Genomic DNA, 18,801 nt, shown 5'->3' with positions numbered 1-18,801 from the left:
GCTCTATCAAGCATACGTCTCCACATAACTCGGTCCATGGCTGCTCGTCGCTAGCCACTCATGGCACGGGTGCGTCTGAGATCACCCTCCATTTTTTTCGAAAATAGATCCATGGCCCAGTGGTACCCTCTGGATAATGTTAAGCCCTTGGAGTATTTAGGATCTTACTAGTAACCGGAATCGGATTCGGATGATCTTTCGTGAGACCATCAATTACATCAACTGTTTTTTTTTGTAAATTAATAATATCAAAAATAAAAACTTATGTACAGTAAAAATTTCAGTTATAAGAGAAATAAAAAAATTAAATTAAATTGAATTTACCTTGTTGCTGTTGTCTCTGTTCCTCTATCGTAAAGAACGACGTAAAGCTCATCCAACGAGATTTCCAATTGGCAGTCTTTTGGTATCGTTTTCTGCTATCTCAGTTTCTCTGCCGTCGTTGTGGTCACCACTGAACTTGGTGTGCTGCCCCAGGTACAGTGCTATTGCTCTTGGTGGTGATAAATTGTGATGCTTGCAGTGTATAAATGTCGTTTCTTTCAACCCTACGTAGCGTACAAATTCTGGTACCTGGTAGATCAGCACTGGGTTGCTTTAGCACCTCTGTGCCTTTGCACCCCTTCGTCTTCACACCTTTATGCGATGGCACCTCTATGTCACTTCTATGCGCTCGCATCTCTGTGTGTATGAACGGGATGGCCTTCGTTGCTAGCTTTCCAGTCGGGAAACACTCCAAATATTGCCTTTGCGACTAGCACCAGCAGTTTAAATTTCCTGCAGCCGTTAACTCACGAGTCAGTATAATTGAAACACAACCTCTTCGCTTGAATGGTTTTTACTGAATGATTGGAACACATTATATGAGAGGAAAAGGCCTTCGTACTCGAATAACGACGCGTGTCGACGTTATCGTTAGATGAATTTGTGTATTCATTCACTTTTTACCGCAGATAAGGATAACATACAAGAAGAATAATACGTTACCACACGAAATTAACTAACGACGTATGAACCACGGTTTTGAATAGCTGCGTGGAGATCCCCCTTTTCATAGAGGTTGTCGCCTGGGCAATATCAATTTTAACGTTCTAATGATCAAAAAGATGTACTTATGATCAGATAACGTAGGTTCAAGCTCATCGAGGCCGATCCAATATATCATCGAGGCCGAGCCAATAATATAGGATCGACTGCGAAATCTGTTGAAACAGAAAGGCCAAATTCCACAAAAGGTATGTAATGCCAATACTTTGCTATGTAGCCATTCAGACATCTTATTGTTGTGTCATTTTACGACATGGAACAGGAAATCAGTGAATCAATTCTTATTTGAAATAATTCCGCTGGATGTCACACGGTTTACCTGTTTGGTGGACTTATCATTGTTAGTGTTATTCTTAGACAGTTGGTAATCGCTACCGACACTACACGATTATCTAGGTTGCTCGGAAAGGGGAGTTGATATTGATGGTAAACTTCCATGGGTGGCTGGATGGTGTCACCCCTTAGATGATGCCGATTGAGAGCACATCAGTTTAGGCTATATTGACGGGAACGAGCCAATATATCAACGGTGATTTTTAACGGATTTTTACTTGTATGCTTTACACAGCTTTTTTTGAAAAAGTTTGTACTAGCTTGAATGTCTGTTCTCTGCGTTTAAAGTTTGATGAATAAAGTTGACTTGTACCGGTAGTTTATTTATATGGTTAATAATATGTCTTCAAATGAGTATAAATATGTGAACAACCCACAGGTGCGAATTTTGTGAGGTTATGTTATGCTTGTGTAAAACTGTAATACTGTAAAAACTGGCTGTTCACAATACTGAATCAGAGTCGCCATTTTAAAATCTGTGTTTCAACATGAAAAATCTGTCTACCATCTGTGTTGCATATTTTCGCTCATAACCTGCGAAAAAAACATTTTGAAAATCTACTATTCTTATGAAATATCTAAAAAATCTGTTGAATTTTGATAAAATCAGTGTTCTGTGGCACTGAATCTGAGTGGCAAAATAGGCGGAAAAATCCGTGGTTTTACAGAAATATCTGTGAATATGGTAACTCTGTACTGAACCTGATGTTTCTCACTGCTCATCATAAGTTTTGAAGTCTCAGAAGACTTTAGAAAGCAGATGATGTCAGACAAAAATAAGTGTTAGTCCAAACACTGTAAAGGACCTTATGAGTAGTGTTAAGAGGTTTGTACAGGTGAAGATATAGTATAGAAATTGAATAAAACAAACGTAGAAAAAGTTAAATAATATTTGGATTCTTTGATTTGATTCCCTGGAAGATTGGAGACCGGTAGCGACACCTGCCACTGAAAAATGGAATCAAAAAAGGAGTTTCCTGCCAAACATTTTCATAACGGCAGTAGTAATTCGCAACGATTTTTTCGTTTATTTAATTAAATAGATATCAGCAATAAAAGTAAACTTAGAGTAGAAGAAAATCGATTTTTAAGTGATTACTACTACTTTTTTTTGTGTAAACTATGATTAAACAAGGAAAATCTTCAGAAATTGGGTAAGGTTAGGTTTTTTCGGACCAACAATTTTTTTAACAGAAACCAGTGTAATGTTGATTCCTCGAATACTAGAATGTTCAGCGATCGAATACCATTTATTTTGGATACTTTATTTGTTATTTCCGGGCTATTTAAAAATGATATTGAACCAAGTATAATGCTCCATTCTAAACAAACTTTAGTTTTCGCACAATAAATTAAGATCAACATTACCATCTCAGAGTAAAAACTGTTTTCTTTCATTTCTACTGATTTTTCAAATGAATTTGTTCATTTTTATAAGAAATCGTTAAACAGGTGAATTAATTAAAAATTGTCCTAACAATTTGACAGCTCTTGCTGAAAGTATCATCTCTAAACAAGCAGCGTCTCTACATTTCATTTTAGCGTCATTGGCACAATCAAGGGAAAAGAGATTCGTTTTCTTTATTTTATTGTACAGAAGAAGTCAGGAAAATTCCTCCCATCAATGTTGGCGATTGCCGATAATTTGGTAGAGAGCGGCTCGATATTTCTCTACATTGTATACAACATCGACAATCTGGTAGATGATGCTACAAGAACTCGCTGCCTCTTAATGCATGAACCGTAAGAGAATTTTTCTACGCAAGTTGACAATAATCGCAGAAAATCGAATCGATGATTCGACTTGATGATTCTCATACTAGACTGCATTTCCAGACATTTTCATAGACACAACTTATACAAAAGATATACGCACATAGAATATGCGGAAACCTATTATATTTTTAAGAGAAATTACTATCAAACAAAAAATCTTCTCAACAGAGTTTTCGCCACCTTATTGTTTAATCTTTTCTATCTCCACCTTATTGTTTAATCTTTTCTATTCTCATACTAGGCTGCATTTCCAGACATTTTCATAGACACAACTTATACAAAAGATATACATAGAATAATCGGAAACCTACAATATTTTTAAGAGATATTACTATCAAACATAAAATTATTTCAACTGAGTTTTCTCCACCTTATTGTTTAATCTTTTCTATCTTTAAACAAAACTTCTCAGCAAAGATATAATTGTTTGTTTAAATTAGGAAAATATTAATGGTTTTAAGTCTATTAGAGCAACACTAGTTGTTAGATGCTTTTCTAGAACAAAAGGTGATTTCATAATTATCAACACAGCGAATAAAAACTTTTAAAGCATCATATATGAGATTTCTCGAAAAAGTGTGTTATGAGCATTTTATTTTCAGAAATCTTGAATTTGAATACGCTCTGGAGAAAGATCGAATTCATTGCTTTTGAACTATAAGATCATATTTTAATGTTAAATTGACTATTATCAGACCCTGTTAGCTTAGAGCGATGTCAATCTTCAGTTCAGCAACGCCATCGAACGGCGGCGCATTTAACTTATTATGTCAAATGCATCACTCACTAGTGAGAGTGCTGCGAGCATGAACGATGCATGAAAAAGAAAACCTATTCTTTTTCTAGCGTAGAAAGTAAACAAACGAAGACCCTTGTTCAGCATTTGTGCAGGCAAATATAAACATTTGTAATAGAAGATCGATCACCTTGTGTAAGTCGTATGTGTAAGAAAATCTCGGTTTAATCAAGGAACAGTGCAATGAGCCGAAGATGTACTATTGTTGGCTGCTTCAACGGATGTAAAGGTCCATCGCCGAAATCTATGTTTAGAGATTTCACCGTTAATAGTTACGTATGTGCTGATCACTTTCGAGATGAGGATCTCTTGAATAGCAGAAATTATTCTCGAGGGTACACTGAAATGAAAATCTTATTTATATTCATTAGATTTGTCATATGAATCATATGCAGAATATAATTCATAGAAATTATATGGAAACTTATAATCTTTATTTAATGTGTACGTCAAATCTAAATGGACGTTATCATAATGAAAGTTATGAAAATATCCCATATAATTTATATGGAAATCCAATGAAAGTCGTGAATAGTTGTGTCCTCGATATTCATCAACTGCTCCAGACCATTTCTTCAGGAGGTTCCGCATCTCAATGTAATTTTAAATTGCTGACAAGACAGCTCATCCAACTTCGTTCAAGGATATGCGTTAACGGACCATGAAATATATATCCGGTACATTTCATTACTCTATCTGTCTAGTAAGATTCATTTTTTTTATTTTCAGTCTCGGGATCTCACTTCTCTTTCGCAAATATCATGAGGTGCTCCCTTACCGAATGGAATATTAGTAAAGCTTGAATCCTCAACGAAAAGTAGTTCTGCTATTATCTGCTTATCTTATCTGCTATTCGTATGACCTCCATTGAAAGTTATATATATATATATATATATATATATATATATATATATATATATATATATATATATATATATATATATATATATATATATATATATATATAATTTTATAAAACTAGTCTTATGGTATATATGAACCTATCTAAATAAATTCGAAGTGAATATAATATGCGCTTCATAAATTGTTTCAATGTATGTTGTACGGATATCTAGTAATGGTTATAAGACGTACCAATAAATTTGACTCAGACTGGAAATTTTATTCGTTATATGGAAATCCTATAAAAATAACGTTAAGAAGAGTTTTATGTGTCATAAGATTATCTCATATATTTGACATGATGTTGAACACATCTTGTAACTATTATTGGAAATGCTAATAGTGCAAAATCATTAGAATATCATATAATGTGAAAAAGAAAATTTAGCTCAGTGTATGATTGTTCCATCACCAGTGCATTATTATATTTTCAATACTTTTAGCTTAGAACCATTTGTTACTCCAACTTTGCGTGGCCCTGCTCCAGCTAATGACATACCCGTACCACAGTTCAGTCTAATGGATATTTACGATAATCAAGGTAAAAATATTCTACAAGTTATAAACGTTTAATAACATTTAAATCTTTCCAGTCGAATATCAGCCGATTATGCTATTAGACGAACAGGACGTCACTGGCGAAGTTGTTATCGATACATTACCGGACAAGATAACTTTGAATAACAATAAATAACAGTCACGAAAACTTTATTGGAAAACGAAGGCTGGTTGCTATATATCTCGTCAATTACTATGTTATGGAAAAATCTTCATGAAAATTTCGGATTTTCATTTCTTCGGACACGAAATCTATCACAAGACTGTTTGGAACATTTTTTCTCCGTAATCCGATGGAAACATGTTAACAACAATCATCCAGATGCAAGGCAATTCATGTCAGTTTACAAGTCAGTTGTCATCAATCAGTTTTATTATTATTTAAAGGAAAACGTTTAATAGTTGCTGTAGATGCGTCTTGTTGGACATTGTTTGCAGTTGCTGGTTGGTTGGGTGGTAATTTGTTAACTGCAGCTGGTGTACTTTGTTCTATAGGGGATACGTTGGATGGTTTCGTTGACATCATCAATCAGTTGATTCTACCAAAAAAAAGTCGGTAATGTCGAAGCTGATCTAAGCAAATTTATTATAAATCAAGATGAAATTAAAAAAATCGGTTTTATTACTAGACGGCATATCCGTGAAAAATATATTTGCAAGGAAGATGATGAAGCAGTTGAGTTTACCAGTGATATAAACCAGCTTTCTAGCATTCATTGGACTACAGGATGGGCATGTAGCACAGTCAAGCATAAAGAATGTTTGATACGAATGACAACACAAACAGAAAGTGCTCCGATGAATGCAACGATTTTGTCCGATCTTAAACGATACTGCAATTCTAGCCGTATATTGACACCTGGAGAGAAAATCTTCATTTTTTTTCCAAGGTGTGTGTCGAATTTTAAATTCCCATTTCGATGATCTATTGAAATTAGGTCCGGTAGGAGTAAAGGCCGATCTAATAGAGATTACAGAAGACCGCTTTGAATTCCATAAAATAGAACGAGCAGAATCTACTGAAAATACTGAAGAAAAATGAATATTGTTTGAATGTGAAAAATAAATAATGGATGTAATGTGTATTACATGTGCATTGAAAATTACAGATAAATATATAAACATGCTTATAGGATGTAAGTTAGCCAACATGAACTGCTCATTTAAAATTAGAAATGACTATAAGAAAACTCAAAATAAAGCTAAAAAGCTCAATATTTATAAATCTACACAATTGATGAGTAGATACTAGTACATATTTTTATACGAAACAATAAATAAATAAAAGTATGAGTTTTGATTTTTTTAATTCTATTCTGTTCACGACCATACAAGTATGAACATTATTTTTACTTTTATGGAGCCACTTCTCATCACAACAGTCTACGTTGAGATTTTTTTAAAGCAAATTATGGCGTTCAGAAACGGTACAAAACAATCGAAGTCTAATAGTGTTTGTATGCAGGTATGAAGCAGAGGAGTCAATATTTTTTAAATAATCTGTTATTACTTTTCTGATGAGAGTCTGTTATTATTATTTAACCCAGGTTAAAAAAAATTACTTTGAGTAGAATATTTAGAAATTTTCAATTAAATATAATGTCAAGCTAGATTGACGTATTAAGAGTAGATTCTAAGTATCAGAGCATTCATTAACAATGTTCAAAAAGATAATTTCTGTATCAGCGTTTATAGGCTCTTGGGATTTTAGTCGAATTCCGAATAAAGAAAAACATTTCATGGTAAAAGAAGCAATGAATCTCACACACATATTAATTGTTCTAAAATCAATCCATATTCTTTAACTTAAATTACTTAAATTTTTACCGAATAAAATTGAAGGATATTTATTGTAAGATGCTTAGTAGACGTTCATTAGCACTAACAAAAGAAGTCACGAGATCGATATTAATTCTTGATAATGCGATTTTTTAGAATTACTCTGTCCAATTCAAATACGATTGTTAATAGTAGGTTTACAAATATTGTTTTATTTTGGTTGATCCATTCATTTACAGTTACAACGAAACCTGTTTTTAGTACTTTTTATGATACAGATTCAGCACACATCTTGCTCCGCTATCAAAATGATCCATTTTTTTGGGACAGATTATAAAAAAAAGCAAGTTTATGCTGCACATACGGACAGATTATAAAAAAAAGCAAGTTTATGCTGCACATCTCACAAGCACTTTTTTCATCATAATGTGCATCTGATGCATTCTGTAAAATTAATTGTAAAACAAAATATAACCCTTTGACGATCGACATGATAATGCTGAAAAACAAACCAAACGATTTTGATGCAGTAGTTAAAAACATAAATATTGTCGCTCACACTCTTTGTTATTGAGTTACTTTCGCGCTCGCTGATGTGACAGTTTTCTCATGTGCGTGTATGCATAAGTTGCGATGCGGACTCGTTAGGGGGTGTCATGTTGCAAAAAAGTATGTTGCCAATAATTTGTACGTAAAATCGGAAAGCTGGCTATCTTCAAAGACATCATATTAACAAGATATCCAGCTCTCACATTTCCCGAACAAATCATTGGCAACATCCTTTTTTGCGAGCATGTCGCCCTCAGGTGAGCCCGCATCGAACCTCATACATAGAAGTAGAGGAGAGAAATGTCAAATTCGTGCGCGCCAAAATAGCAGGGCTGTGCACCCATACAATTGACATGACATGTTGAATGAGACGCCGTGCGATGGCGTTGCTGAACTGAAGATTGAGATCGCTCCAAGCTGACAGGGTCTGCTATCTTGGTAATAAGAAGTCTTTGCTATTATCCATCAAGAGCTTAAATATGATCAGTATATAACGAGGAAAACAGGACATGTGAATGCAATTATGTAATGTCGGCGTCAGTACAGTTTTCATCTACAATTGATTTTACAAAATTTTGTAGGTCGTATATGTGCATCAGGAGTGTTAATTTTCAAGGCTAGCACCTCTGGACCCAGTGTTCAACATTAACTTTTGACTATTTCACACAAAAAATTGCATCACCGGTTTTACTCCGTATCCAATCGAGAAAGGCTGTTATTCTAGTATTGACAGATGGCGTTGATCCTGCACATACTCCTCCGTAGCTAATGATACCGATTGTATACATATTTTGTACTCCTCGTAGATACAAAGGCCCTCCTGAATCGAACTGGCAAGTGTCCTTCCCAGGGGCATAGGTACATAATTTCTTACTATTAACGTACTGAACGTTGCAGTTTTCGTTTGCAATGACATTGAGCGTAGCACGACGCAGGGTCGTGCTTTGCTGGCCTCCAAAACTTGTGGTACCCCAACCGGCTACATCGACTTGGAGGTTTTTGAAATCATAGTACCAATAATTAAATGGAAGGCAAACTGGGCCGACGCCGCGATTCCATTCCATATCTTTACTGGTCCGCAGCAAGGCAATGTCGTTGTCACGTGTACTTTGACCATAATTCTCGTGAACGATGATTCGTTCTAAGTCGTAAAGCTGAGAATATGGAGTATCCAAGCCTGTTCGGTAATTTTGGTCTCCTACCAAAGCTTGAAAACGGTCAACATTTGGGGTGTTTTCCACGCAGTGTGCTGCGGTTATAATGTATCTATAACTTACTAGTCAACAAATAAAAATTGAATCTATTAAAATGGAATCTATATAAATAAATAAATACACAAACTCACTTATTACTCCAGAACAAAACACGTTCACGGTCACCTTGTCCAGTAGTCCCACCATAGATGTATATTCATTAATGCCAGATTCCGTTCCGCCAACGATTTTTTGCCAGCGCGACCAACCGCAGTCACAACTCTGTGATTGTACCATAACCCTACAATTGAAGGTACCTGCATTGCTTGAGCTTGATGAGGTATAGGCTATCATTATTTTATTGAACAGAGATTGGCGATTCAGTACTCCGGTGCCACATGAGAACTCACTCCCCACCAACGAAGAAAAGCCCTCCGTTGAAATGTAGAACAATTCTGTTGAACAAGACGATCCCTGAGGTGCGTCTATGTTAATCGCACAGCTGACATTAATGGTGTATCCCGGAGGAGCAATCAGTAGATAGCGACAAGAACTTCCCGATGGATATTTGCCTGGATACAAAGATGATTGCAACTGGAAATCTGCGTTTGAGGTCAACTGAAACTGTTGATCACAGCCTTCAAACCAAGCACTTGTTAACGGTAGAACTAGTAAACTTAGAAGTAGTGATCGTTGTGCGATCATTTTTGCAACTGAATTCGCCAACAAATTTGCGTTAACCGATATTAGAATAGCAACTGTTTAAATACGGCTCTGTATACATTTTGGAATGAATTAAGTTTCTTGTTACTGCGAAGTGTATTTACTTATAGTACCACTACATTGTTGAATAACAAATTTCGCAGTTCAGTTTTAACATATTTTATTGATAACAATATGTCCATTCAGGAGTGTTTTTCATAATCCAATCCATATACTCTGTAACTCTGGTACTCACACTCGGATCATTAGTGGCACAAGCCATACCATAACTTACCGTACCAATAAGATAAACCAGGCCATTGTAGAAGTCAGTGTATAATAATGGCCCACCTGAGTCACTCTGGCATGTGTCCTTCCCAGGCACAAAAGTACAAATTTGAGTAATTGCGTAGTTTTTGAACGTCGCATAACATTTGCTGGGATCGATCACGGTTAGGCTGACCTTCAGCAGAACATTTGACTTTGGATCACCAAAATCTGTCGAACCCCAGCCTACAGCCTCTAGCTCCAATCCTACGAATGTTGCTCCGTAATATTTGAAGGGTAAACAAGCTGGACCAACACCGGCTGAGAAAATAATCTCTGTAGCGGCGCGAACAATTGCGATATCATTGAGTTTAGTTTCCATGTTGTACAACTCATGCGTTTTAATAGATGCAACGCGGTGTATGGCGGCATATAGTGTATCCGTACCGGAGGTGATATTGTGATCTCCTACTAACAGGGCCAGGTTAGTGATACTATGGCCAATGGGGCAGTGGGCAGCCGATATTGCATGAAAGTTGCTAACTGAAAAAGAAAGAGCACATAAAAAACCTAGAAACAATAAACGAGCTAATAATCGCCTAATGATCAATATTCAATGTATGATAGGTTGTAAGATTTTCCACGAAGAAATAAAACCCCGCATTCAGTTAAAATTTCTAAGTTGACTGTAAAGTTTATTTGTATCAGAAAATAGAAAAAAATACATGGGACAGCCCTTTGTAATTATTCGAGCTATTGATGTGGAACACGATTATTATTTTATTTTGCTCCCCCGATAGGGGGAGTCGTGAAAGGAGGAGAATCTCCCGGGCCCGGACTTTTTCAAGGGGTTCGGAAATTCGAAGATTCAAAAGTGTTTCTTATGCTTATTCTTCAAAATCAAGTGTTCTGATTTTGACGTAGGACTATGCCTTTCTTTACTATGCTCACCTGGGTGCATTTTAAAAACTTCACAACACGAAAGTGTAACGAAATTACTCCAGATTTGTTTTCTTAATGACTTTTTCCTTGTTTGAGTATTTTCTCAAATTCTTTCACGACACGAATTGAAAAAGATGTAAGATTGTTATTAATACCACGTCGATTGATATACCACTTTAATTTGCGATTCCGTCTGCTGTGGTGATGTCCAGATGTAACGACAAGGGAGGCTATGTTGGACGAAGGTGCTGCGAATGGCCATGTTCTTGGAGGCGGCCAAATCGATGAGTCAGCTGGTGGGCGCTGAACTTTTTAATCGTCGGTCTGAACTCCTCCTCCAACCGATCACGCGCCTCTGCATATCACCCATCACGATGAAAGCTGTTGCCAGCTCGCGTGTATTGCCTCAGCTCTGGTAGATGGTATGATCACCTCTAAACGTTCGCACCATAGATCCTGTCCAACACACCTCCTGCAGCGCTACGATGCCGAACCCGCGGTCCTTCAGTAGATCGGCGAGTATGCGGGTGCCCCCGATGAAGTTGAGAGATCGACAGTTCCACGTACCGAGCTTGCAATCGCAAGTCCTTTTTCGTCGCAGGGGTCATTGCCATTGCTCTCGATTCGTATTACTCTTGCTGATTTTCCGTTGCAATAGTTTTTTACGGCTCGCAGGACACCAACGCCCTAAATTTCCGGAGGACCATAGTGTACAGTTGAGCTTGAATTCCTTTACTGGCCCTCGGACGTCGATCAGCCGCCCCTAACATGGGGAACAGACGCTGTTGTGAGCCGCTCCTAACATGGAGAACAGACGCTGAGGCTTGCAGAAGCAAACCCCCCTTCCCTGTCAGCCTACGACCAAAGTTCCCGGGGTTGGTTACCCGATCTTCCCTAAGATTGCTCGCAGTCCAGCCGGTTCCGCGGGGAGGTAGGGATAGGAGTTACTGAGAAGAGGCTGATGACCTCAATGGGGTCTGTGTTGCGCGTTACCCTGCCTTTACCAACCAAGTGTAAGTACACCCGGCATTATTCAACTGGTGCTTCAGTCACTGGCGAATATGAGTTTCCGTTTCTCAAGCATAATGCTCCCTTTACACTTCTGCTGGATGCCAGCATGCTCGTACCAGTATACTGGATCCAGAACGCTACCAGTTTAATGTAAACGCTTACCAGCTGCTGGTTGGTGCATAATGAAAATTTCTGATTGTTCTAAATTTTATGTTGACAAGCGAAGCTTGTGAAGAAACTCAAAATGGCGACAGGATGAAAATAATGTACTTTGTGCACGTGTTTCATATTTTTTTTTCAGTTAAAAGAATTCGTTTGCACAAAGTGGGCCAATATCATTAATGAGAATGATGATTTAAGGGCTTAAAAGATACTTTTTTAAGTTTTTATAATTTAAAAAAAATTGCCAGCAAGGAATTTCAGCAATGGTGTAAACACCACATAAACGCAGAAAAACAGCAGTTATTCTTTGAGCATATCTGCTGTAGGACATTCGCAGTAGTTTCGTTTCAAACAAGAGAGATTGCATCATCCACTTTCTGGTCGTTTGCATTGGAGGAAAGAAAACGAAAAGTGGAAAACGATGATGAACATTATACAAAATCAGCCGAAAAAGGCCAGAGATGGCATTTCACCAGAGTGATACACGCTGGAGTCAGATTCTTGTCCACACCGAGGATGCAAAAAACGAAGCACTGCACAAAGAGGAAAGCGCACTTCTTCTCAGTGTCGAATAGACAGCATTTGAGTGTGTGCTTGTGGTTAAAGCAGCTGGCGCGAGTGAAACACATTCTCTTCGCATGAATCGCTCACACGCGCTCTCGTCTAAATACACCCAAGTGACCACTGGCGCGTGATGGTGAGCGAACACTTCTGTGAACTTCAATTAATAGAGAGTAGATCTAGCCTTGCCATGAAAAATTTGCAAGGAAAACCGAAAATTTTACGATAAATTGTTTTATTTTGCTGATTTTGCGTGTCCACGCTTCTTCAACGCAAACCATACAGCAGAGTGCTCACCGGCGTGTATACCTCTGTGAAAGTATCTGCATCCACCTCAGAGAATTTATTAGCTAATGCTCTAGCACTTTGGTGCGATTCAGTGGAAGAGGTAAAAGGAAATAAACAAACGCACTCATGATGCTTGCACACTTTATACAACAGTGGTGTATAAATGTGAAAGAGAAGAGCTCTCGTTGAAGTTGTCAGTGCGAGGGGAGAAATTTTGCTTGTTCTTCGTCACACAGAGGAGATAGACATCTCTGCATACGGCATATCAATATCGTAGAAAACACCATCTTCTGAAAGCCTGAAATGAATCCGCGATTACATCATTCAGCTGCTGGTCGTTTGCGTTCGAGTAACAGAAAAAAATACATTTAATCGGTTCAAAAAATGAAAAATGATAATCAGAAATGAGAAGTCCATCTTAAAATTCTATTCGTTGGTATTTTTGTAGCAGTGAGAACCGCTCTTTTGATCTATTATGTCCATTGTTCGCTCCGTTCGCAGTGCGGTTTTCTCTTCAAACAAGTGCGGAAAATTCATCAAAGTATGAACACAACGGAACGAATACATATACAAATCGACAGTTCTAAGGGCCATACATGATATTGCTATAATCCGCAATTACGTCCGAATCATTTAGTTCCTAACACAAGCATGTGGCAGATTTACTTTGTGCGCCGTTCGCCAAACGAGAGGCAATTTTGCTCGTGGGAACAATCGTCAACTGTGTTGAAAGTTGGAGAAATGGTAACCTTCGTTTCTTTTCCAAAGCATTTTACAAAGATGAGATTCTACTTGAAATAGATAATTTATTAGTAGAACAATGTACCAGAATAAATGTGGATTTTTAAAGCGATCTGCCCCTTGTCGACAGCAGTCCTACGTCAATCTCGCGGTTATGTCTCTAAAATTACCTACCACAAGTTCTATTCTTCATAATCAAATCATACCTTGGGACTTTTTTTAGTTCGTTCAATCCCCGGAGATGAAGTCTTTGTTTTTCTTTATCACTAAACGATCGGGCACGTATTGCAATCCGGATCAGGGTAATTTCGCCGAAAGCCATTCACCCGAATGCCGTTCCGCCGAATGGGTCATTTCGCCGAATGTCATTTCGCCGAAAGCCATTTCGCCGAAAAGGCCATGGCGCCGATTCCTGCAATTGTCTTAATATTATAATTGGAATTGATTTAAAATAAAAACAAATGAATGATAATACGTTAACGCCCGTTTTGTTGACTTCTTGAATAAATATTGATTTATGAACTCTTGAATAAAGATTGAGTCAAGCCAAGCAAATGTATGTGATATTTTCCGTTTACTAAGTGAAAAAATATCGACTTGATTCGTGTGCTGGCCGACCTCGCTACCGTTCGTTCGAACTTAACTAAAGCAAAGAAACCTAGCTTTGAGTAGACCGGGCAATCGAGGCGGTTACAGGGTCGTATGCAAGTGGCCGCCGCTTCCGACCCGCTTTATGTCTTCGAGACATCTTGGTTTCGGTTATGTGGCTGCGCCACATCAGTTATACAGGAGGCATAATAACACAAAAAATAATAATATAATGGGTTCGAAATTACCCTTTCGGCGAAATGACTTTCGGTGAAATGACCTATTCGGCCAAACGGTTTTCAGCGAAATGGCGTTCGGCGAAACGATTTTCGGTGAAATGGCTTTCGGCGAAGTGACCCGCTCCCGGCTTCACACATGCATACATACAGCTGTTAAGTGGTTATCGATATCGCATCCTAGCAAGAAGTGCTTCAATAAAAAAAATCCAGGCCAGTGTGTGCGGTTGTGAAAAATCCAAGCCAGTCTCGCTGGTGGATCGTTAAACAATTTGGAATTTACAATTCGATCGTGTCCCGTGAAATGCAATCTTGGAAACGCAAGGAAGATGAGGAATTACTTGAACAAAGCTGTACTACGAGTGGTTAATGTAACCGAAATGCATCAAAGTGTATACCAAGCAGATAGCCGGTCTGAAATTTGTGAAAATTCGTGGGCATGTCTCGTCTGGATGTTTAAAAAACGTTCCGGAAGAAAACAGTTAGCAGAACTATAAAGTGTTTTTATTGTGGCAGGCGATGTGTGGGTGTAGTAGTTCAGCAAACCGTACATAACGATCGGAACCACCAACGGCTAAATATGTAAATAAGATTGCCTTCAGCAGCATCTGTTGTCCTTCCTCCGGTTCCACGAAGGTAACACTCTTTTTTCCCGGATCTGGGATCCGCGCCGTAACGCGAAACCGGGTTTTACCGATCGAGATAAAAATTGGCTTAACTATTATTGGATTGAAAAGGAACACGAAAAGTTTGATGGAGCTGAAATCTAAATTTTGTCCCAGCCTAGTGAACATGGTATAATGATAATAATAATAGTCACCATGGAAGTTTTTGTCAGTAGGTTGGATAACACAATCCTGTGTTTGGCGAAAACTTTCGATAAGATAAGATTTGATTGAAAAAAACAAACAAAGTGCTAGTTCTCCGAATTTGATAAATAGTACATAAAAACTGCGTACGCGCTATTACTGACAGTGCTATCTATCCTGCCGAGTTTTTAGGAACGAATGATATCACCAAATGAATGTAACGCAAATACAGATTGAGCCGAAGACACTTGAAGTCGGATCCGGATCAAATGCAGGAATTATGTATGTGACCACAGGGCCTTTCATTTGAACCTAAATTTGTGAAAATTAGTCACGCCATCTATGAGAAAACTTACACATTTTACCCATTTTGCACATTTTACCCCATAATTCCGGAACCGGAACTCGCATCCAAATAATATTCAGGAATTTTGTCTGGGACCGCAAGACCTTTCTTTAGAATCTAAATTTGTGAAAATCGGTTCAGCCATCTCCGAGAAAAAAATAGTACAAAAAAACGATACATACGCACAGACTCACGCATACACACACAAACATTTTGCGTACTCGACGAACTGAGTCGAATGGTATATGACACTCGGTCCTCCGGGCCTCGGTTCAATAGTCGGTTTTCACAGTGATTGCATAACCTGTCTGTATGAGAAAGGGAAAACACAACAGATCATATAAATTCACTAATTTATGACTATTTACAATATTTGAAGAAATTTGCATTACTTGTTTTTCAATTTCGAATGGAATGTTTGTACTTATTTCTGAATTTAGTGATATTATGTTGTCGAACGGTTAGTCAGAGTTATCAATTATTGTGTCCTTGCAATGAAATCTCTTATTAATCGTTTGTTCACATTGTTCTGTATAATCTGTGTTGCTCCATATGTGTATTAGTAAATAATGAGCCTTTTCTAATAAAGCACCCGGTTTAACGACGCTTAACGAAGTTAAAGCCGGATATAAAGAATTAATATAAATAAATAAATAAGTAAATAGGAAAGGAAAGCCTTGGTATTACATTCCTGTAGTGGAATTTGACCTTATGTTTCAACAGACTTCGCAGCCAATTCAGAGTGTACAGAACCATTGCATGGCTAGTGCTACGATTCTACTGACACTACAAATCCTTCCAGGTCGGGACTCGAACATACGACATCTGGTTTGTAAGACCAGCGCCCTATGCATTGAACCGCCAACCCGGGTAAAAAATAAGTAAATAATTCATAGCTATTTCCAAGCTTGTACTTACTGATTGTGGCACCGCAAAATATCCCATTTCCGCTAGCCATATCAATTAGTGCAGCCATCATTGGAAACTCATTGACTAAGGTTTCTGTACCTCCAACAATTTTTTTCTGAAAAATTACCCTCTATAGTAGCACTAACAAGACAGCATATAGATTGTCGTTTCTCATACCTTACGTTTCATACCACATTGACAGTTGATTTTCTTAGCAGTGCAGTAGAACCTTCCACCGTGCGTTGCTGTGGACACTTCCAGCGTAACAACCATTGAACTTCCAATAGACTCCGTGGTTACAGTACCGGTTCCGCAGTAGGCTTTCGAATCTGAAAGATCCAATTTACCTCCAGTTGAGATTAACAATTTGTCGTAGTAACATGAAGTGCTCTGGAAGAAAGTAGCTTTGAGGCAACCTTCGTTATCTTGTTTCAATGATCATACCTGTGGAATGTAAACATCGGGACAAGATAAGGCAATTCTTGATCCCGGGGTGGTGGACAGAGTCCAACGACAGTGCGTGTTGGCCTGATACAACTGGTCATAATTGGGTGAGTAGATAGCATACGATTCGCCGGTGACGACTTGTTGATAGTAATCACAGCCTGTGTATTGTCCGAATGCCAATGAAAGGGAGATAACCATCAGTGGGACTACTATCCGAACCGTTGAATGTACCAATTTAATCATGAAACAAGCAAAAACGCAATTATTAAATCAAAATATAAAACGTGCTTCCTTGAACTTTTTAAACATGCAAAAGAAATAATATTTCACTAGTCACAGAATCAATTATCCTTGGCCGCAGGTATTACCGCAACAAGACATCAATTTCATTTTCGCTTCCATTTTCCTTCCCCACTGGAATTAAGATTTAATTTAGGACGGTTTTTTTGGGGCTTTGTTTTTCTACGGTATCAGATTATGCGTTGTGAATCGTGACCGTAAATCCGTATCCGGTGTCTGATGTGCATGTAAATAGCACGCAAAATGTATTCAAAAAAAAAAAACCGTCCCGCTCTTTTACGTGCACTTGGGTTGTTTTTCAAGGCTGCTTTCCACAATTGCCACCTTGCAGCGGACACAAGTTAGTCGTTTTTATTGCTTAACTAATTCGATTCTGTTTCCTTAAGCACTGGTCAAAAGTCTAGGAAAAGCTCTGAGCTTACGAGCTATATTTTTACTACTAAGAGATGACGCTAATTGTTTTTGTGTTTATATGTATTTCGCTGGGCAGGGAGGGGGGACAGACGTTTTGATAAATTGTTTGTGCAGAAAAAGCAAGCAAGAGCCTGAGATAAGGAAGATTTCGGTAACATCTTCACTGGAAGAAATGTATACTATAAGATTCTATTTTCATAACAAAACATCTGGAGCAAGTTATTGCATAGATGAAAATTAATTCGGATCTTTCAAAATAGGCTTGTAACGAGTTTCATACGCAATGGGTTTTAATGGAACAACACCGGTGGGTTATATTCAAATGTTTGAAAATTATTGAGCTCGGAATTCGTGCACAAAAATTATGTATGAATTAGCAATTTAATAAATAATAGTAAACAATCTTCCATCTAGAAAGTATGGTTTCGCGAAAGAACTGAAACTTGTTTTTACATTTCAAAAAGAAATTCTCCATCTTCTCCTAATTGTAGTCTAAAATTTGTCTTGAAGTTTGGTCTTTTTCGTAATTAGTTAGTAAACAAATGTGCATAATGAAAGGTTCATTTTATGATTTTCTTCTATTTATTTGATGCAATTGAAGTTAGCACTTTTTCTAATGCGATCAATTTTCTCGGAGATGGATAATTTGATTTCAACAATCTTAGACTTGCTTAAAAGTCAATATCAATCAATTGATCAACTTCGAAGATCAAACGGCTGACACTTGCGATTCTGGAGATATAATGGTATAAGTGACGTAACCGACAAATCTCACTGCCGCTATACAATTTTCTTGGAGATGGCTAGAACGATTTCAGCAATCTTGTGCTCGTTTGAAAGTGATTTCAGAGATATTATTGTTTAAGTGTCGTCACGGATTGACAGTTTGTAAACATTGATTATCGAATTTACCGAAGTTCGGTGAATGATTTTTGCTTTTCTCATATAGAAAGGTTACGAAATCACTGTGAACCGACTTTTGAACCGAGACCTGTCGAGTACGCAAAATGTATATGTTCGTATGTGCGTATGTGTGTTTTTTTGCATTAACTTTTCTCGGAGATGGATGAACCGATGAAACTTAGATATAAATGAAAGGTCTTGCGGTCCCATACAACGGTTACGGGATTATGGGGTAAATACG

General features: G+C 37.7%; 2 protein-coding genes across 4 annotated transcripts; both read right to left on the bottom strand.

Annotated features, from left to right (window-relative positions):
• Nucleotides 1-6,821: 6,821 nt before the first annotated feature.
• Nucleotides 6,822-9,774, bottom strand: LOC131436922 (venom serine protease-like). Its single transcript, XM_058605917.1, has 2 exons — nucleotides 9,087-9,774; nucleotides 6,822-9,017 (listed from the first exon to the last, which is right to left on the bottom strand). The coding sequence occupies exons 1-2, from the start codon at nucleotides 9,637-9,639 to the stop codon at nucleotides 8,398-8,400; spliced, it is 1,173 nt and encodes a 390-aa protein (XP_058461900.1). The 5' UTR covers nucleotides 9,640-9,774; the 3' UTR covers nucleotides 6,822-8,397.
• A 26-nt stretch (nucleotides 9,775-9,800) lies between these two features.
• Nucleotides 9,801-17,667, bottom strand: LOC131436921 (venom serine protease 34-like). 3 transcript variants are annotated; one of them, XM_058605915.1, is made up of 5 exons: nucleotides 17,281-17,667; nucleotides 16,941-17,149; nucleotides 16,674-16,886; nucleotides 16,506-16,611; nucleotides 9,801-10,446 (listed from the first exon to the last, which is right to left on the bottom strand). In XM_058605915.1, exons 2-5 carry the CDS (start codon nucleotides 17,139-17,141, stop codon nucleotides 9,818-9,820), a joined length of 1,149 nt encoding a protein of 382 aa, XP_058461898.1. In that variant the 5' UTR covers nucleotides 17,142-17,149; nucleotides 17,281-17,667; the 3' UTR covers nucleotides 9,801-9,817. The 3 variants fall into 3 exon arrangements, with proteins under 3 accessions (XP_058461898.1, XP_058461897.1, XP_058461896.1); XM_058605914.1 differs by having other exon boundaries at nucleotides 17,312-17,667; XM_058605913.1 differs by having other exon boundaries at nucleotides 16,941-17,667.
• Between the last annotated feature and the right edge of the window lie 1,134 nt (nucleotides 17,668-18,801).

Source organism: Malaya genurostris, chromosome 3 (genome assembly GCF_030247185.1).
Source record: "Malaya genurostris strain Urasoe2022 chromosome 3, Malgen_1.1, whole genome shotgun sequence".
NCBI lineage: Eukaryota > Metazoa > Arthropoda > Insecta > Diptera > Culicidae > Malaya > Malaya genurostris.
The sequence above is the reverse complement of the archived record's forward strand: the minus strand, read 5'-3'. Positions and strand labels throughout refer to the sequence as shown.